The following is a 22,186-nucleotide window of genomic DNA, read 5'->3' as shown; positions in this document are numbered from 1 at the left end:
TTTACAGCACTAGGTTCGTTTTTGTTTTAATTTTGTGCAAAGCTACACGAGAGCTATCTTCGCTAGCCGTCCCTAATTTAGCAGTGTAAGACTAGAGGGAAGGCAGCTAGTAATCACCACCCACCGCCAACTCTTGGGCTACTCTTTTACCAACGAATAGTGGGGTTGACTAACACATTGTAACGCCACCACTGCTAAAAGGGTGAGCATGTTTGATGTGACTGGAATTAGAACCCGCGACCATCGGATTACGAGTTGAGCGTCCTAACCACCTCGCCATGCTTAACAAGAGACACAGAAACAAATTCTTTGATAGATTATATTGTATATGATTTAGAAATGATAAAAATGAAGTTTCTGTTAACTTTTATAACTTATCGTTATCTTACATTTTACCTGATAGGATTCTCGTATATATTAGAAAGGAAACAAACAAGTATAGAGGAATTTGATATCAATATCAAATAACTGTGAATATATCAAGTGTTGTAAATTGGAATATGCACAGTATTGGAGGCCCTGCATGGCCAAGCGTGTTAAGGCGTGCGACTCGTAATCTGAGGGTCGCGGGTTCGCATCCCGGTCGCACCAAACATGCTCGCCCTTTCAGCCGTGGGGGCGTCATAAGGTTACGGTCAATCCCACTATTCGTTGGTAAAAGAGTAGCCCAAGAGACTGCGGTGGGTGGTGATGACTAACTGCCTTCCCTTTAGTCTTACACTGCTAAATTAGGGACGGCTAGCACAGATAGCCCTCGAGTAGCTTTGTGCGAAATTCGAAAACAAACAAACACAATATTGGAATAGTCGAGCTTCTTAACTACTTGCCTATGCCAGGCCAATTAGAACTAGGGAACACTTATCTAGTTCATTCTCGCCGCATTAATTTTTATTCGTATATTGATCTAACGTATTCACCACTATTTACAGTTACATATTTTTGTAATTTCATCTTGCCAGTTTCTTTTTGTAGTGTGCGCTAACCTCCTTTGTTTTAGGCCTATAATTTTAACACACTTATAAATAATTTCCCTTTTTCTCTGGCCAGGTGGTTAAAGCACTCGACTTATTATTTGAGGGTCGCGGGTTTGAATTCCCGTTACATCAAACATGCTCGCCCTTTCAGCCATGGGGACGTTATAATGTAACGGTCAATTCTACTATTTGTTGGTAAAAGATTAGCCCAAGAGATGGCGGTGGGTGGTGATGACCAGCTGCCTTCCCTCTAGTCTTGCACTGCTAAATTAGGGACGGCTTACGCAAATAGCCCTCGTGTAGCTTTGCACGAAATTCAAAACACATTTATTTATCCTTTGGCAAGATAAAAATATTTAGAATGCCTTTTTGTTTTATTCTTTAATATTTCCAAATATAAATGCATGTATGTCATGTTCTAACTTTTTATTTCAATTTCTCAGAAAGCGTTTAGTCCACTTACGTAGCTGTCAAGTGAAGTTTAACAAGATTGACCTAGCTGCTGCAAGTTATGGTATAATTTTAAATAATCTAGTAATTAGATTGATGTACTTCTTTCTGACTCAGCTTTCAATCTGACGTCATTTCTTCAGACTTATTAACAGATAACTCCCGTTGGTACAGTAGTCAGTATACGGATTTACAACGCTAAAATCAGGGGTTCGATTCCTATCGGTGGACACAGCAGATAGACAGATGTGGCTTTGCTATAAATAAATAAAAAACGCATGCACACATGCATGCACACACACACACATTAACAGATACAGCGCCATCTAGTCTCGTGTTAATAAACAAACAAACAAAAAAAACGCGCTCAGCTATTAAAATAAACATGACTACGAGTTGATTGACCAGAAGATTGGTGCCACTTAGGGAGCGCAAGAAATACCCCGCTAGTCATAAATAGAAAGATTGTGAAAAGGCGGTAAATAGATAACGATGTGACGTTGACATCGTTTGCCGCGTAAATTAAACTTATGAGTTACCCTTACACTTTTACGGGTTTCCTTGTTACATGTTGTGCTAAAACATTCCGAAGTTGTGGTGACGTGCAAATTCGCTCGCAGACTTTCTTCTTTGTTGACAGTTGGGGTTTCACCTCACTAAATAAGTCAACACCCCTGCAGCTCAACCATTTACTGCCACGTCTGTTCAAATGAGGAAAGACACATAGAACGTAATCAACGTGCGATACTTCTCTAACTTTATCTGTAAGTGTTCGAAATTCCTTGAAACAACTCGAGGAGTACACCAAATTGGCGACTCTTGATTAACCAGAATAAAATATAATGTGCTTTTCTTTTATTTTATGCAACCATAAAAAATGAAAAACTTAAATATTGTGGATTTAAATATTACACAACATTAACACGAGTTCTAAGTGATTTCTTTTTAGTTTAACATGATACTTTGTGTACAAATAATTTTTTTTGAAAATCAAAACGCAAGTTGTGATACGCCTCATGGCGTTTACGTTTCTATAAACGTCTTCTAGATGTTTTTTCGCTATTGTGCGACTTTATGGATGAGGTGACCCTTGCCATATGCGCGAAAAACAAATTTAATAATGATTATTTGCCAAAATTAACATTTTTATTTCATTTCTCATTGGTGTAAAATGTATTAGAACATTATTTCTATTTATTTACGTTTATAAACAAAACCTCGATGCAAAGTTCCCAGCATGAACTGGAATTATTTTTATTATATCTTTTGAATGTAAATATAGCTATAGCTTCTCCTCAGCCACCACGAAACATCCTTTAATGGCGCCTCAACAGTTGCTATGAAATATCCTTTTGGCGGTGTTATCAACAACAACAAAGCATCCTTTTTGTAACACCTCATCAGGCATGGCCAGGTGGTTAGGGCACTCCACTTGCAATCTTAGTGTCGCAGGTTCAGATCCTCATCCTATCAAATATGCTCGCCCTTTCAGCTGTAGAGGCACTATAATATTACGGTTAATCCTACTATTCGTTGGTGAAAGAGTAACCATAGTGTTGGCGGTGGGTGGTGATGACTAGCTGCTTTCCCTCTAGTCTTACACTGCTAAATTAGGGACGACTAGCGCAGACAGCCCTCGTGTAGCTTTGCGCGAAATTAAAAAAATATATATATAATGGCGCCTCATCAGACGCCATGAATAGTGGTATTTCATCAGCCAATATGAAGTGTGTGTTTTTTTTAACTATGATTCTACTTTATTACGTAAAGAATTGAGCAAGAAAAATGACTAAGGAATTGTGCAAAAATCGGCTGTTGAAAACGATGTATTTTATGTGTGAACGACCGTTGATGATAAAAACTTAAGTCGTATGCCACTGTCAAATCCACCGACAGAAATAGACTGTTTGTTTATTATCAACAAAACTTGTTTGTTCCTGACAATGTGTGTTTAACTACTAACAAATCTTTCAAAAATTCAGTTAATAATAAAAGTTGACAGAACAAATAACAGTTACATGAAAGAGTGAGGCTTAAATGAAATTGGTATATAGGAAGTGCACGCATTTGTTACTCTGTTTAAAACATAATTAACTAAACAGTTCAAATGTTTTTAGTTTTGTTTTTTAGATTTTTAAAATAACAATATTTTTATTTTTTTTCAAATTGTTTTCAGTATCCACACATTGTACTCGGTATTGTAAAAGTATATTCATCGTAGACAACGTGAAATTGTCTTTTTTTACATTTATTTCCTTCCAACATAAAAATGAAGTTAAAAATAACGGATGAGTTGTAAATCAAAAGGGAACTGGTTCTTTTTACCTGATAATCGCTATAGTTTTGAAATCATAAACACTTTTTTTTCAAATTTATATTTAACCTAAGGAACCATAATTCCAACTTCTAAATATACGTTCACACGACTGAGATTAGAAAATGTGTTCTCGAGTTAAGAATTTGTGTTTTCTTATAGCAGAGCCACATCAGGCTATCTGCTGAGTCCACCGTTTTGTTTGTTTGTTTTCGAATTTCGCACAAAGCTACTCGAGGGCTATCTGTACTAGCCGTCCCTAATTTAGCAGTGTAAGACTAGAGGGAACGCACCTAGTCATCACCATCCACCGCCAACTCTTGGGCTACTCTTTTACCAAAGTGGGATTGACCGTCACATTATAACGCCCCCATGGCTGAAAGGGCGAGCATGTTTGGCGCGACGGGGATGCGAACCCGCGACCATCAGATTACGAGTCGCACGCCTTAACACGCTTGGCCATGCCGGGCCCACAAACAATTGTAGAAGAGTGTATGTTTTGGTGTGTATATATTTACATGTTTGAATGCGTTATCACGTACAATATCCATAAATGTATTAAAAACAGTTTCCCGTGCATTAAAACAAACTTTTGTTGAAACATCGTTCATAACTATAAAATGTAGTTCTGAGTTATTTTATAAGAATGGTTTATGTCTGTCTGTCTGGTGAGAATCAACATTATACAGCCGTAAGCTAACATAGACTGTTCTATAAGAACATCATTGTATTGAATAATAATTGTTTTATTCTAACTTATTAATACAGGACACGTCTATGAACTCAAGTGTCTTCTTGCTTTGTACAGGTTTTCCCATGGAAATATTTGCAATAGCAGATGGAACCGTTCTACCATACATACTGGATCCAAACTTCGAGAAATATCTTCCGGTTATTCCATCAGAAGTAAGCTCAGTCAACTTTACATGGAAGTCCGGGGACAACAAGGTAGGTAGATAATATTTAGTTTATTCTCAAACTGCCGATGCCTTAAGTTCAGAACATCTATTAGTTTTATCATGTGAATGAGAAACAAAATTTTCAAGATACAGTGACAAATCAAAATATTTTTATTTGTTCACTGTTTGGCGTAGTAGCTTTAAAAATGTATGTTTGGTATTTTCAAAGTCTTGCTTTGTTCATAAAACTTCAGATGTTCTAGAACTCGCTTCTAAATGTCTAGTTACTTATAATGATTACATCAACTTATATTAATTTCAAAAAGTATTGAAAAAGTATTTTTCATTTAAAAATTATGTTTGAACACAGAGTTATTTTTAAAAGGGAACTTTTTTGCATTCAAAATTAATTTAAATATATATACTGTATTTGAATATAGTATGAGGGAGTTCCGTTATCTATCTTGAAATTAAAGATAAGGGGATCTAAATTATTTGAAACCATATATTATACAATATTATAATATTGGAATTTATATATCAACTGTGGTGCAGTGCAGCGATAAACTCTTAACAAAATTTGGGACTTACTGCTTATCATGAACTTTCAGTTGAACCTCTGACGGTCCACATTTGATTTTTGCATTAATCAAAACTGTTGCTAGAGGCTCGAAGAAAAACAAAAAAAACAAGACAGATATAGTTGTTAAATATGGGACAAATGCTCACACACACATCAATGATTTATATTAGAGAGAATTTATATTCCATAAGATAATTTGAGCCTATTATATGTGTATATAAAGTATTAATTTTGGGATCTTTACAGCTATATTTGTAGTCAATCTAAATGCGATCATGACGTTTTCGTCACATTGAACCTCATTGCGCCCTCTGCATATCAAAAAACAAGCTATTTGATCATTCACAAAATTTTCTTGCCAGAAAGTTAAGATATTTTCAGTATGTATATATACACTTATTTATTTATTTAATAAAATATTTTATTTTGTTTCTGAAGCAATACAATTACAATTTCGAAAATCTACAGTCTTTCAACGAGGATATTTTGAGCAATCCAGTTATATCCATTGAAACCAAGGGAAAAGTACCAAAGAAACCTGGAGGTATGCTTGATTCAACTTGTCAATTTTTACTGTTTTGACACACGAGTTGGTGCATTTTAAATCAGAATACTGAAAATATATACTTATATTACCTTAATTGTGTTTAAGATTGAAATAAACTTTTTTTTTTAGTCATAAAAATATCAATATAAACTTAAATATTCAAACAAAGCAAAAACTAAGCAAACCGTTTTTGAGTCTTAGAATGTTATTATTAATATTTGAACAGAAGATTAGGCATTAATAACAAGGAATAAATTTTTAATGTGTAATAAGTGCTCATCACAAAGATATAATATACAGGCGCTGTAAAAGAAACTGTGTTACCAAATAAATCAATATATATAGTCACTCTTTAAATGGTCGTCTGCACACAAAAACTGAAGCTAAGTAACTAAAATATAATAAATAACATTGTCATGATACACATATTTTGTTGGAAGCCTTATCTTATTGTACATGCACACAAAAATGACGTTGGAAGCAAGAAAGCCGTTGTATTGGAAGATAAAAGGGTTGGAGAGAACAAATGTGACTTCATTTCGCATTATGGAAGTGTAACTCTCAACAAAGGGCCTGATGGGGAGAGTACTACATTATGGATTCAAAGGCCCATGGTTCAGATCCCGTTGCTGTAAAATGTTGTTTCACACTTTCCACAAACGTTTTCCAAGCTGGTGATGATGCAATAAGAGAGTTTTATGTTCGCACTTTCGGAAGAGTTTATTATCTAAAATAAGGGGAGAATTGATAGCCATTTTCCTGCGTTCTTAGTTTTGTTTTCAAAATAACAACCATTAGAATCCCTACTTTGACGCTTAGTTTGTAGAATAAATTCATATTTAAAAATTTGATAAAATAAAGACAACCTTTCCTGCTGCAAAAGGTATCGGGTAATTGTTCTCGATATCGGCACAAATGGTTTGTAATATTATTCTGATGAAACTAGTGTACTGCAAATTGATTTTTGATGACGAGAAACCCACTTGAAATAAAAATGTATCTAAGAACGGCTGGTATGGGTATGAACACTTTTATTGATAAGCAAAGAACAACATTTCGACCTTCCTAGGTCATCTGAGATACATTTTTGTTGCAGATTTTGCTGGAAGAATTCTATTATTTATAGGTTCAGTACAAATATTATTGAAGAAATAGTGCTATTGTATAGTTACAACATTGATATTATTTGAAGAAATGTCTCACAGTATAAGAAATAAATCCACGTTTATTAATGTCAAAGGAAAAAGTACAGGTACCGTTTAAAAACAGTTGTTCTAAAGATAAAATAACACTGATAGAGTTGTTTCACAATGCATATTATGTTCACAGAATAATTTATAACTATTCGTACTCAAAACTGGCACTCAACTAATATATATATAACAAGACATTGTAGGTCTATAGTGGAGATATTAAACACTATGTTTTAAAGTGTTGTAACAGTAATACAGGCACTAAAGGAAGTACTGCTTAACTTAAAAATAACAAGTCAATAATAATGTTTAGTAAAATATTGGTAACTCGCACACACACACACAAATACATTTTCACAAACAAATATGCTCCTAAAAGAATAACATTCACAAGATTCTGTTATTTCTTCTCAGTCTTCCAAGTATTTTTACCTTGCCTCGGGAACAGGAGTGGAGTCGCTGGTTTTAGTATCGGCCTCAGAATAGTGAACGAAAATGGAAAATACCTGGAAGGTACTCCGCTGCTACTACGTCTACAGAAACAGTGTGCAGAGCATGGTAATAAAAAACTAATATTTCACAAAACAATATGATTTGGAACGTACCAAACAATTTTTCCATTTACCTAACATGACCGATATTTAATAGTCTTTTGAAGTGAAACGTAATGTTTTCTACACCCGAAAACATGGCTAACGTGTTATACAGATCAAGCCAGTCGATTTCTGGTACAGAACTTGTTTTCATTTTATATTAGAATTATTTATGTGTGATAGAGAGAGTTAAATTTATTCAAGTGAGAAGCTATAATTACATGTTCAAAATAATAATGCTATTAGAGTGTTATCTAAATGATAATAATACAGAGTGTTCGGAAAGTCACTGTGTACTTGTTTGTTTGTTTGTTTTTGAATTTCGCACAAAGCTACTCGAGGGCTATCTGTGCTAGCCGTCCCTAATTTTGCAGTGTAAGACAAGAGGGAAGGCAGCTAGTCATCACGTCATCACCACCCACCACCAACTCCTGGGCTACTCTTTTACCAACGAATAGTGGGATTGACCGTCACATTATAACGCCCGCACGACTGAAAAGGCGAGCATGTTTGGCGCGACGGGGATGCGAACCCGCGACCCTTGGATTACGAGTCGCACGCCTTAACGCGCTTGGCTATGCCGGGCCCACTGTGCACATATATATATTTGTATGATTACAAAACTGGACAGTGACTTTCCGAACACTCTGTACTATTTTTCACGAAAACGTTTCACTGTTCCATTTTAAAATAACGTAAATATCAGTACTTTTGTTTGTAATGTGTATTGACACCAATTTTTCCTGATATCTACATAAATTGTTCTTGACCCAAAGGCAATAAGAAAATATCAAAGTAGTTTGTCTTTCCAAATGCACTTATGAATTGTTCTCAATTTATATGGCGAAGACTGATTACAATTATACTTGCTGTAAGACAACAGTATTATACCTTTAAATTTTTCCAACGCTACATTCTTTATCCAGTCATACGATATTTTCAACTATTTATTCAAACCATTTGATATAATAATAATTATGATGTGTGCGCCTTTTACAAGCTGGTAAAGAATGATTAAAGTTATACTGCCGTAAGACACTGGTGTTAGGCCTATTACATTTTCCTAAATACTAAATTCTTTGGTATAGTCCTCTAATGATATTCAGTAATTAGAATAGTGTATAATAATAATAATATTCACATTATTAAAATCATTGTTAGTTACTCAAGGCCCCGATCCCGAATGTGATAAGAAGTGTGCGAATAGAGGGTGGTGTAATCAGCAGAAAATTTGTGAGTGCCAAAAAGGGTACATGGGTAACTACTGTCGTACAGGTGAGTGTAAATCACATTTCTTTTAATATATATTTTAAGCAGTTTATGGACTAAATATTAGCCTCACGTTTTTTAAATACAGATATGGATTGAAAAAGAAAAACACAATAGTTTTGAAACTATTTTGCACTTTTATTTCTAGCGAAAGGATCTAAAAATAATTCAGGTTAAAATGCTGTAGTGTAAAAAAAAAAAGTTAAAGGCAACGTGGTATGTTTTCCCACCATGTTTCAAGTAAGTTTTATTGATAAAATACAAAAGTATTTTGTTCAAAATACAGTTTTTTTTGTCTAAAAATATGTAAGATGATGAATTCTGTATAGAATATATTGCCGTGATAGGTACTTAACCTCTTTTCACAGCTTAAATACTTGCGTATGCGAATTGTTAATAGACTTGTATATATATATATATATAAAAGTTATACTTACAGCTCAAACTTTAACTACTTCCAGAAGATGTAGATTTAATATTCATTATAATAAAACTATTACATTCATTAAAACTTAATTCGTTATTTGCTTAAACAGAAAAAAACGTAATGAAATTAATACCAACTCAGTTAGCAAGGCAACAACTACAAGTGTAATAAATTGTAAAAGTAAACTTTTGTACAATGAGCATTTAGACTAGACATATATTACAAGAAAAAACATAGAAATGTTAAAATATAAAGTCTTAATTTCTAACAGATATATAAGAAAAAAATTGTATTAACATTTACATTATTTGTTCCTTTCATTTTGCTGGGCCAATTTCAGAAAATTAATGCAATTTTTTCTATGGAAATCTTTAGTGAAGATAAAGCAAACGTAAATGGCACTTTGTGTGCTCTTCTTATCTCCTGGAAATAAAGTATTTTGGTATTTTAGAGTTAAAACAAAAGTCAAATATATTACTTCAAGAAAGCTAAAAGCAACTGATAAGATTAAAGATGTGATTTTCATCACATGTTGTAACAGTATGTTACCAAGGTGTACACTGATTCATTGTTATATAATCAGTAACATTTTATATATAAGGTGTTGCATAATTCTTGTGTGCTTATTTAATATACTTCATATCACTGAAGTGTGCAGATTTAATATTTCAGCTTTGTGCTACCCCCAGTGTATGAATGGTGGAACATGTATTTCTCCAGGAGTATGTAAGTGTGCTGATGGTTATCAAGGACCTCACTGTGAGGGTGGTGAGTATATTCCGTGTTAAAATAATTTATAGTGACCTTACAAAGATATTTTTAGGCAGTTAAGAACATTATTAGGAAATTTCACAAAAGGAGTGTTTACATAGTGCTTTGTCAATGAATAGAAACTACCAGAAATACCTGTAACTGTGTAATGGTATGTAATAACATATTCCAAGTTAATTATCAATTTAGATCTAGATTCATGGTGATTCTGAAACATTATTCTAACTCAAAAAGGGTAATATTATTTAAAACATTGTTATGAAGAAATGAAATCTGAGATCTGTCAGTTTTTTTTTTTTTTAAATACTGTAATGGCTTCACTATCACATATTACCAAAGAAACTAATCTAAAGAGGAGAAATTTGAGATCAGTTTCATAAAATAGCCCATACATATAATTTGTAAGGGGTAAAGAGTTACACAAGTTTATATTTACATGAAGTATAATATGCATGATTTTAAGTACATGTATCTAGAGTGTTTAGAATATATCCCTTCTAACACAGTTTTGTCAGTAAGCTCATGTGATCGTTTTTATCTATAATTGAGTTCTTTTGAATTATTTGATAAAATAACAATGGAAAAAAAATCCCATTTAAAAGATACGAAAACACATTTTATTTCTTTAACTTAAAATTCCACAGCCAGCATAACCAGTGTTCACCATTTGGCCTAACTTCACAAACAGACTACACCTAACAGATATTTCTCTTTAAAAACACAAATTCAGTATTCATAAAAAAACAACAATAAACTGATTGACTGACAGTTAGTGACAAAATAACTAAATCATGTAGTAATCATGGCAGTGTAATTCAGTTTGCCACTACACATTATAAGCATGCACAGTAAGAACTTTACCCTAATACAAACAAGCAGGTGCATTAGATGCAGGACAACAACCAGGCTGGCTGTGGCAGAGCTGAACAACTGAGTGAACAATTCACTACAGCTGTTTTACGAATGAAGGAATAACAACATATGGGGGATGAAAATATACTTTATTAACCATTTTGTTCAATAAAATAAAAGTTTTAAAGTTTCAAAAAAGATGTTAGGTTGTAAAATAACATTATAAATTTATTATTGTTAATATTGAGTACAGTAAAGTTTTGTCCTAATTAAACTAAAAAACTTGTACAAGTTACATTTCACCTTTATTGAATTTAGGCCTAACATTAGTTAGTTTTACGACGTATAGCTTATATACAAGTGGACTTGCATATTTTAGACTTTATTACAATTTGTTTGTATTATTCTAGAAATCTTGAATTTAAAGAAGTACTGTTTCAATAAAAGTACTAATTTGACTTCACAAGTTTTGTTGGTGTCTGGTAGTTACTCATTACTGTCTTTAACAAACTGGCAAACTCTTTGTAACAAACTCAGTAACTCGTTTTTTTATATGTTGCTTAAACTTTGGTGATAATTCCAGAAAGTAAGACCATGCTCATCATGCTACTTTAAACTTTATTCTGACCAAACAACAATATATTTCAAGAAATGTAAAAATTAACAAAATTTTCCCTTCCTTGGATTAAGAAGTCCATGGCACATTACACACAAATTCCAAAATTAGCAGTGAGTTAATTTTTTACAATTAAGAATATTAATATTCACAAATCTAAATATTCCAGTCATTAAACTGAAATATGTAAACATAACGTACAGACACAATTTTGGTTACCAAAATTTTTTAATACTAATTTGTTTAACTTATTCTCAATTTCTGGCCAGCTACTGTATATTTTGATGTTACTTCATGATTTATGGTACAAGTACAGGATGACCTATTTCCTTTTATCATCACTTGCCATCTTCAAGTAGATGATTGTGGGAACCTACTAGTAGATCTGTCCTTAATGATTTATTAGAAATGATAGTAGTAAGAAACTGACTGCTAAGCAAGTTAATTTACCTTAGATGAAGTCTTCTTTTAAACTAACCACTTGGCCATTGATGCTGATGTATTTCATTTAATTTCATGTATTGTTGTTTTGTAGCTCATGAGTAAGTGTAGAAAATCTTGATTTCCATGTTCTCTGATGAACATCTACATAAATGTTTAACTGACTTAAAAATCAGTTATATCTCTTTACTGTTCTTTACAAGAGGGAGAAAGGGCTTTCTTTCCTGATCTTTTTCATTCCGAGGGTTTGACACATCTCCACAAAGCTGATCCAAAGTTCAGTCCTTGGTCTTTATGAAGTTTCATAAGCACCTTGAATCTTGAAAAAATTCCTTGACAACCTTCTCTACTAGAGTTTCAGCATATGCTGTACAGTGATTTCTAATTTTCTTTGTGTTAGAACTTTATGATGCTTTGTATCCATCCATCTCCTTGCTTCAATACTGAAGGCAGTTTCCAAGTTTCCATTTACCAGATCATATCAAACAATATTAGCTGTAAACCAGTTTCAGTCAACATGTCACAAGGTTTTCTATCAGTGAATCCATAAGCTCATGGATTGGTTTCTTTGAATAATTAATATTAATTCCATAATTGAACTTTTCCTTTTCAAGTTCAGTTAATTTTTCTTCCAGTGTTTGGTTATTTCCCTGTTAGACCTTCAATTTAGTTGGACTCTGGGGCTCATCCTTAGGATATCATGTCCTTATTTATTGTTGCACTTAGTGCTACACAGTCTTGGTTGTAATGCTCATGTTTTCCATGCTCGTGTGTATGTGTTTTCTTATAGCAAAGCCACATCGGGCTATCTGCTGAGCCCACTGAGGGGGAATTGAACCCCTGATCTTAGCACTGTAAATCTGTAGACTTACAGTTGTACTAGCAGGGGCCCCATGCTCATGTAAGTTGTATTTTCCTATCATCCTTTTGGAGTAGTTTTATCTCCTTAAAACATTTGTCTGCAGTTCCTGGAAGTATGCCCCTTTTAAAGTTTCACTTGAAAAATGCATTCTTTTGTGGCTTACTTCTTTCAGTCTGACCTTTGAGCTCTCCTGGACTACCAAGAGGGAGAGCAAATTTTCTACACCATTTGACTTAATAATTCCATAATCCATATATTCTACTTTTAGCTATTTATTTATTTTTAGTTCTATAGTCAACTGAATAGCTACCCTTGAAGTTTTAAAGTCACTTTGGTTTAGTGTATTTCATATATCCTCATCCATTAAGGCATCTATGAATTGGTTTTATGTCAAAACTTCTATTATTTCACATTTGTATAAAATAATTTGGCTTTTAAACAATTCCAATAACTTTTTAGTTAAGGATTTATCCTTCCTTATTACTGTGCCTCTAAACTTTGCTTTAAAAACTTCCTTCTGCTGTAGCACTGCAGATCCATTTGATACAGCAGCTATCTAATGACTAGTAACTATTATGGCTCATTTGGAAGGTTACTTAACATTGTTAAAGCTAATACCTTTTAACTGAGTAATGCAGCCCAATGAATATCTTGCTTTTCACTGTTACATCCTTTCACTTTGCAAATTATTTGAACTTATACATGATTTGCCTCTCATGTTACCTTTCTAGCTAGTCTGAGTTACAACTGGGCAGTGTTGTTGAACTGGCCTGTTATACTCTGTAAATTGATGAGGTAGTGGTAGTATAGTTGGTGTAGTCCAGGAAGATCCTGAAATTATAGGCAGCACAACAATAGTGAAAACTTGTAAAGACTAAATGGATTTTTCTGTTTTGGCATTGCACAGTTAATGGGAGTTTAGGTTTAAATATTTGGGTAGACAAAGAAAAGTAGGCTGAGTTAATTGTACTTGTTAATATAGTTCTTAATTGCTTTATCCCATAGTTGTATTCTTTTTTACAATTTATATGACTTCCTCAACCTTATTTTCTTCAGGCAGGTTTTAACTGAAGAATTATGAACAAAAATCAATGTCTTATTTTTATAAATCCTTTCTTACAACTAATTTTCCAGATTTCTTTATGATATTCTTTTTCTTTTGTTTTAATCACTTAATTTTTTTTCTTAGTATTGATTTTCAGGCTTCTTGTTCTCAATATATTTTCCACTGTTTTGTCATTTTCAAACTTGCTTTCAGTGTGTGTTTTATGTTTTAAGTTGAATATGTATTTTACTTTATAAAAGTAATCCCTCTCCTGGTTACAGTGCTATGATAACTTATTTTGTTTACCAGGTTCTGTTCAGTTATTTGGTAAAATTCCTTTCCACTAAATGATAACAAGAAACGTTTTAATTCTACAAATTCAAATTCCACAATAACTAACTCTCATCAATAAGCTTAATTTCACAAATAGACTATGGCTAACCAAAATTTTACTTACCTGATAATTTTACAAAAACACAAACTAATTATTCATTGTAACTGACTAAATGACTAACAGCAGTGACAACAACTTGCTCTTACAAACTCACTAACTTGCTTTTTTACATCTTGCTCAAGTTGTTCTTATGTTCTAGAGGAAATTCCAGGCATTAAAGCTACACTTATTACATTATGTTAAAGTTCCTTCTGGCTAACAAAAAGAACTGATGGACAAATCTGCTTACTTAATAACTTACTCTTATATAATGTAGCCTTACTTCATTTTATACCTGGCACACACTATTTCATAAATTTCAGACATATTTTGTTAAACTTCCTTCTGGCTAAAAAAGTAAAACTTGTTTCAAGAAACTCCTATGTTAATAATGTAGGCTTAAACAGTCTGTTAATAATTTCAGTATCAGGTAATATTTCTTAAGAAATTCATCTGAAAAACTAAGCACAGAGGTAAGTTTCAGCTTTTTATTTGAATGGCTTTACTGTCAGGTAATATCACAAGGGAAATATTTACTTACTGAGGTAAAGACTGACAAAATAAGCCAAAACAATATCGAATTGTACAAGTAATTAATAGGTGTTTCATTTTAAGGTGAAATCTTCAAATATACCCACTGTGAAAAACCAACTTAACATTTGTTAGCATCAGCCATAACAACTGAAAAAATGTTAATAAAATTGGACTGTTATATTTCCTATGAAGGAAGATACCTAAAGGATTCATAAAACATTAATTACGAAAGAACACTAAATAATTAAGCAAATAATGCTGTAGGATGAATGCTGACTAGCAGAGCATTGTTGTTCATAACAATAGGCTATCCCAACACACTGGAATATCACTGTATCTAGAACTTTAAGCAGCTAGATTAGCAGCAAATTGTAAATCTTATTCTCTGTCATAAGTCAAGTAACCATAAGTCTGATCAATATAGATAGCACATTACATTAGTAATTACCTGGTTGCAGCATACAGCTTTTTACCCTATAGCCTCAGTTAAACACACCAGTCTTGTAAATTTTGGGCATGTAGATTTTAGTTTACTACAATAGAACACCATGAACAACTACTATGTTTGAATATTATGCTGAAAAATGTAATAGATGACTCAACAGTACCTGTGTGACTAATAATGGTAATTTTGACTAATGTGTAGACAAGTTCCCTTCAAAGATTCTTGTAATATTACTAAGGATTATTGTACTGGTGAGATCACATCCATATTACCTCTTATTTATTTTATTTTTTGCCCAAAGGTATATGTCGTGAAAAGTGCCTTAACAGAGGAAAATGTATCCAGAAAGACAAGTGCAAATGTAGAAAAGGTTACTATGGGCCCCGCTGCGAATATAGTAAGTACAAGAGATGTAAACTGTCAGTCTTATTAGGGTACTACGTGTCTGAAATGTGAAAAGCGTTGTCTGCAAGCTTATATCTCCAGATTAGCCAAATGTGATATTAACTCATTTACATGTAAGAATGTTTCACTATATCCAAATGTTTCTGACATTATCACAAGGGTATGGTTAGTTTTCTATAAGGAAGTTGTGCTGGATTATTAGTTAGCTATCACAAATCAACAGCATATTGGTTATTTTCAACTAAACTAGCAAGGTCACCTCTTGTAACTATTCTTAGATTCTAGGATAAATACCACCTACTCACTTTTTGTTTTGTTTTTGTCAGAACAGATGCCATTTACCCACTGCTGTGAGAGAAGTGCCATTTTTCTTACTCTTGTCTGCAATTTTATTTATCTTGAATAATAGTTTTGGAAAGTTTGAATTTTACTACTTTGTATGTGCTGTTGTAGTCTAACCTTGCGTGTAACCATACAAGTTAAACATAACATAAAGAACAATTTTATTCTAATTATGAAATTGTAGATTATTGATTTGGTTAATTCTTTTTATTCAGAGACTGAAAATGTGGCTGTTGTGTAAATACAAGTAGTTTATGTAATCTGATAAAAGTAATGCTGCACTACAAGGCTCTTGAAAGCCATAACAAAAATACCAGTATAAACCACACTAAAGATTTCCACACCAAATATGTTATTTTTTTTTCTTGACATAGTAGCCTTCTTCTTCTCACAAGATTAGCTTTTCTCCTTTTGTACCTGTTACTATATTGTTATTCTTAGTGTTATGTATGGGACTGCCTCCAACAGTATTAAAACAACATTTATCTACTGTTACATACTGTTCAATCAAATCAGTACAGTCAGAAAATAAACTCTCTCAAGTTATGCATGAAAGTCAATAAATAGGTGAAAATAATTCTGGTTCTTAAAAACAAAAATGTTACTCTACTTAACTGAAATATGCTTCATTTCTTTCAAACAAATTTACAAGTTGTTCAAAATACAAGTTGTTTCTGTCCATGAGTTACTCTTAACACTTATGGAAATGAAACTTCATGCATGAAAATGTGAAATGTGAAAGAATTATTATGCACATATTTTTGGAATTTTCAAGAACATTTAGAATAATCAAACAAAGAAATATGTTAAGCTTCAGAAAAGTTGCATTGCATTATCTTTTTGCAGGTAAATGTACGATACCATGTTTGAATGGAGGAAGGTGCATTGGAGTCAACCAGTGTCAATGTAGAAGAGGATACTCCGGTGGTCAGTGTGACCAGAAAAATAAAAGACGGAAGGAAAGAAGAAGACCGAGTGAGTATAACTTAGTTAAGAATGACAGATGTGTGTGTGTGTGCATATAAATGTCCTTTTCTTCTAGGTTGCACTTATAAATGAAGGAAACTAAATATATTCACACATGCTTTAATTATAAAATCATGATTTGATTGTACAGAAATTGTGTTATGGTGGTAGCTTTGAAGAAGAGAAATTTTATTAGTCTAATTTCTCATATAAACATTGCATAAACTTAGGGTTCAATCTGTTGCCTTTAAAAATATTAAAGTCTTCTCAAAGTGACTCTACTTTTGCTCAGGGTCGATATGTATCAAATTTATAATATTTGCCAACAAAACTGATACACACAATTTTCATTCATAAAACAAATATTTTAATATACAAACAACAATACAATTTATAATAAAAGTTATTACAAATAATGATTTCTATACATAAATTTTACAAACTTACAAGTAATACTGAGTCTTCTATCTGTTCTGGAACTGAATATTTTATCAACAGTTCATGATGAGCAAATTAATTCTAAGTTGATATTCTTACACTTCACTTAATGGCTAGCCTCACACCATTTAAAAGCTGACTTTTTTCTGATGAAGGTATTTAATGTCTTTGTAGAAATGCTAAGACCTGAAGTTAAATAGTTTGTATTGTTTGGGATATATAAATATTCCTGGTCAAACATCTATAGTTTATCAATTGATAAACATTTATCATAGTTAGAGCTTCTGAGGTTTATAGTATATTAATTGTAGCAAACCAACAACAATATTATTGAAACTGTTTTGTAGCTCATCAATTTATAAACTTGAGGTGAGGTTTTCAAAAATTCAGCTGGCGACAATATTTTACCTACACACATAGTGCATTGTTGATTTTGACACTCAAGAATTGTCTACAAATTTAAAGAACAGTCAGGACTTTCACATTACACATTTAAAAATATAAGTTGAATGCATTTCTAAATGTATATTAAACTGAAACAAACATAGATATTAAAAAAAAAGGTAAATCCATTACACTAGCGAATGAGATTTTGGAAGTAGTTGATTTGGAAAGTATGGTCTATTGCACCCTAGCCACTCTACACCTTGAAGTACAATATCTATTACCCATCTTCCATTTTTGGATCGAGTGATTCTACTACTATGTCTCACCATTCTCCCCCATGCAGAGGTGTTCCCTCCTTGTTCCACCATTTCTGATCCTACTGACCTTGTCACTTTTCACAAGATACCTGGCTTAGATGTAGTGCGATGCCCCTCCTCAGGTCTTCTGATCTATTCCTTTCAATTAAAAGGTGTCTTTTGGATGCTTCCAGGAGTATGGACCTGTGCTTCCCTCTTACCATTCATTTAAGCTAATCTTGTGAGTGGAGGGAGACTACTGTATCAGAAGTTATAATTTTCCTAAATGAAAACGTAGTTCCAAGAGGTACTTTCTTTCTCTCACACTTTCCACCCTTTCTCCTCACAATTTTGTGGTGCTCATGTCTTCTACCAAACTCTGAAGTGATAGTTTGGTAGTGATGCATAGAAGTAATGGCATGCATCACATGATAGTAATACTCTCTTATTGGTGAAGTCATGCATAGTGATTTACGTGAAAGATGCGTTGGAACTTTTAAATTCCAACAGAGGGAGGGTTGAAGGATTGTGGCATGCATTCCAAAAAAAACAAAAAAAAATAAATGGAGGACAGCACAAAACAAGGAAAGCTAATCTTATTGAAAGAGAAGTGCCTCTTACAAATACATTTTTATTCAGGAAAATTATTATACCTTTTGCTCTTTTTTGGTTAGAAGAACAAAATTTTTTTTATTCTTACTATTTCCTGTGCTTCAGATTTTTGTTATTCTCCTTTGATTGGATTCTAATGTGTTCTTGAATAATTTCTCTTTTCAACTGCTTTATCTTCAACAGGAATCTCATTTATGACTGCATCTACAATTTTAACATTTTGCAACCATATAGTTACTAGTTTAGCACTGAAACAGGTCTTTGTACAAATTACTTTGCAAACCATATGAACTTTCATTACATTCTTTTTCACATAAATGGTGGGGTGGGTAACTTTCACATTACAATTTCTCTGCAATAAGAGAAGTTACAAACCCAAAAGTTGCATTGTTCAAAATATCTGATACTAAGTTACGGCTAAAAGGCAATTTTAGTGTTTATTATCATTTGCAGATAGTGTGATGACCAAAATGGCTACTATAATTTCTGTACAATCAACTCCATACTCTAGAGTTTAAAAACTTCTGCACATAATACTTTATTTCTGAATTGTGGTGAAGTAAAAGCTAGAGGTACTCTACAGGTTTCCACATCTAACTTAAATTTTCCTTACCTTACATTTTTTGAAGAAAGGGCAACACTAATTTTAAAGAGTATCACTCTATTTTTGAAAGTTCAAATTTTTAAATTCATCTTCCTTGTAGATTTTTATTGTAAAAAAAATGGAGTCAACAAACAGTTTCATACCTACCATAACAATTTAAATCCTAGTTTCATTCTAGGATTTTGTGAAGTCAAGACAGAGCAAATGGAAGTGTTCATTTTATAACTATTTTGTAGATTTAAGTCACTGACCTTTCCTAAGAATCTCTTTCTATTTGCTCTTAATGAATTTAATTTTGTTATATATAATGACAAAAAAACATTTTTACTTAGTAGTATATGCCAATAAGAAAACTTTAATAACCATGTATGTTTTAAGTTCAGTTTGATGTTGAAATAAAAGAAGGCTGGTATCACATAATTTTAAAATAAAGTAAAACAATTATCTCAAAAGACTAGAAAACAAACTGTTGAACTCTTAACCTGAAAATTGTGAAATAAACTTTTCTGATCATTTCAGTAAACTCTGATAATTATCTTTAACAAATTATTATTATTATTATTACTCTTATTGTGTTGGAATGTTTGATAAACTACCAATCTATTAGGTTGTCCAGAAATAAATTTGAACTGCAAAGTTTGGAAAAGTATAAACCAGTGTTGTAAAACATGCTTTAATCAAGTAAGCACCATTTGCTTCAACACACTTTTGCCAACGTGTAACAATGCTTTTTATGTCCCTGCTGTAGAAATCGGTTTCTATGGTCAATGAGCTCCCTGAAAGCTTCTTCTGCAGTTGTCTGGTTTTGAAAGCATTTATTGTTCAACAAGTTGTCAAAGTGCTTGAGAAAATGAAAATATGTAAAAGAAAGATCTGAGGAATAAGGTGGATGGGGCAGAACGATTCTCAATTTGTTCAATTTTTGGAGTGTCATCCTTAACAGGTCTCATAATGCTGATTTTGTTGACCTTCAGTCAGCTCATGTAGAACCCACTTATCCAACTTTTTTGTCTTTTCGATCACACTCAGGTGATTGGCAATATGTGATTTGCTTGTGGCTAGCTGTTGTGTGAGGATTTGTCTCAACTGCTTACCTTTGTGTTTTCATCCAAGGATGGCTTCCTTCCATGACCTTCATGATCTTCAAGACTTTCATCTCCATATCGAAACCTTTGGAACCAACGCTGAACTGTACTTTCAGTAACAGATCCATGACTGAATACCTGGTTGATGTTCCATGTGGTTTCGGTAGCTTTTGGTCCAAGTTTAAAGTCGTAGAGGAAAATCAGATGAAAGTCCTTCTTGTCCATGCTGTCTTGAGGGTTGTGAAACTTACTCTGAGTACAGTTGAAACAGCAGACTTAAGTGACAAACGTTGGATTAAACCAACCAACCAACAATAAGTTACTCAATATTCAGCTTCTAAATGTCATCCTGAGAATTACGACACTTATTTCTGGACAACCTAATATAAATCTTATTCACCAGCATAAGTTGTTTTCTACTATAATAATTTCAACATCAACTGGTATATCTTGTATTGCATTGTTGGAATATCAATTTTGTCTATATGTGTGTAGAAAATAAAGTGGTTTCATTATTCTATGTAACTTCCACTACTAATTGTTTTTGTTGAGTATTTTCAGAAAAGTTTGGATCATGTCACTATTTATATGGTGATTTAAAGTTTAAAATTGCTGCCATTAGATAATTTCAGGGAAAACAATTTATGTATACTGTTGCATAATTCAGAACAATTGAGGAAATTTATTTGAATAGTTTTTGATGAAAATGCTCTGAAACAGTAGCCACGTATTAAATATTTCTCAGTCTAGGTTACTTGTGCAACTTTTGATGGATAGGTTTAAAGTAAATAGCTATGTAACTATTACTATGTAACAGATGAAATCTGATTTTATCCAAAACACATTAGCTGTCAGCTATTAATGGTATGTATTTTCTTACCTAATGTGTTTGCATATACCATACAGTCTATGTGGTCTGTTATTACTGGACACCTGTGTAAAGAATAACTGTATAATTGTGTTTATAATTTTATATGTAACTCATGCATGTGTTCATTTGCGACTGAAGTCAACTTCAAAAAGAGTAACTACATCACTGTTTCTGTGGTTTTGTTTAGTGTTTAGTTAGTTGGTGTTCATTTCAGAGGGATGCAGAAATAGTTGCAAACATGGATTATGTGTTAGAAACCAGTGTCGATGTGACCGTGGATGGTTTGGAAGGAGGTGTAACCGAAGTAGGTACAGTGTGTTTAGTGATGGGTTTGGTGGTGGTGGTGGTGGTGACATGTAAATAACAAAAACAATTATAGCTCATTATTACATGCATATGGATTTCAACTGCAACTTGAAGAAAGTGGTGGCGGTCTGTCTGTCTATCTTATTAACATCTGATTTCTTTTCATAATTTGATACATTTGAGTCTAGACTATTCTTTGTAGCTATTTCATAGTTTGAATGAATTACCTGTGATACAAATTTTCATTTTATACATTTTGAACATTACTGCATATGTATTTGTTAAAAGTATGCCAACAATATTCTATCAAGACTACTGTCAACTGTGTTTCAAGTTTTTCACTCACATTTATTTTTCTTACATGTAAGTACTTGAATTTTCTACAATAATAATATTCACATTTTGAACACATACAAGTAAAAGATATTATAAGTGTATCTGAATATAGTTGTACCAGTTTTATTATCTTTGCAAACTGAAATTTTATAGGAATGAGATAAATTTCTAAAATGCATGGTTTTGGTCCCATGAGCTGAATTAATATGACAACACTTTAACTGAACAAGGAGATCAACAGCATCATCTGAATGGGAGAATTTCATTTAAACATCATTGTGTTAAACCAA

At 32.7% G+C, this 22,186-nt stretch overlaps 1 protein-coding gene and 1 long non-coding RNA gene across 9 annotated transcripts in view; one reads left to right on the top strand and one right to left on the bottom strand.

Annotated features, from left to right (window-relative positions):
• The window catches only part of LOC143226479 (protein shifted-like), a 75,244-nt gene that overhangs the window by 46,791 nt on the left and 6,267 nt on the right, over positions 1–22,186 (top strand). For 3 of the 8 annotated variants that reach the window (XM_076457498.1, XM_076457497.1, XM_076457495.1), the window contains exons 2-9: positions 4,547–4,686; positions 5,659–5,764; positions 7,375–7,518; positions 8,715–8,828; positions 9,922–10,017; positions 15,550–15,645; positions 16,842–16,970; positions 21,469–21,558. In XM_076457498.1, coding sequence (XP_076313613.1) covers positions 4,547–4,686; positions 5,659–5,764; positions 7,375–7,518; positions 8,715–8,828; positions 9,922–10,017; positions 15,550–15,645; positions 16,842–16,970; positions 21,469–21,558 — 915 coding nt within the window. Of the gene's footprint in view, positions 1–4,546; positions 4,687–5,658; positions 5,765–7,374; positions 7,519–8,714; positions 8,829–9,921; positions 10,018–15,549; positions 15,646–16,841; positions 16,971–21,468; positions 21,563–22,186 lie in introns of all 8 variants that reach the window. The other 5 variants (XM_076457500.1, XM_076457501.1, XM_076457496.1 and 2 more) reach the window with 2 other exon arrangements.
• The window catches only part of LOC143226480 (uncharacterized), a 29,483-nt gene continuing 18,301 nt past the window's right edge, over positions 11,005–22,186 (bottom strand). The window contains exon 2 of the long non-coding RNA XR_013014648.1: positions 11,005–13,622. This is a non-coding gene — a long non-coding RNA (uncharacterized LOC143226480). The remainder of the gene's footprint in view (positions 13,623–22,186) is intronic.

Source organism: Tachypleus tridentatus, chromosome 9 (assembly GCF_004210375.1).
Source record: "Tachypleus tridentatus isolate NWPU-2018 chromosome 9, ASM421037v1, whole genome shotgun sequence".
Classification (NCBI taxonomy): Eukaryota; Metazoa; Arthropoda; class Merostomata; order Xiphosura; family Limulidae; genus Tachypleus; species Tachypleus tridentatus.
Note: the sequence above shows the minus strand (reverse complement) of the source record. Positions and strands in the feature narration are given on the sequence as shown.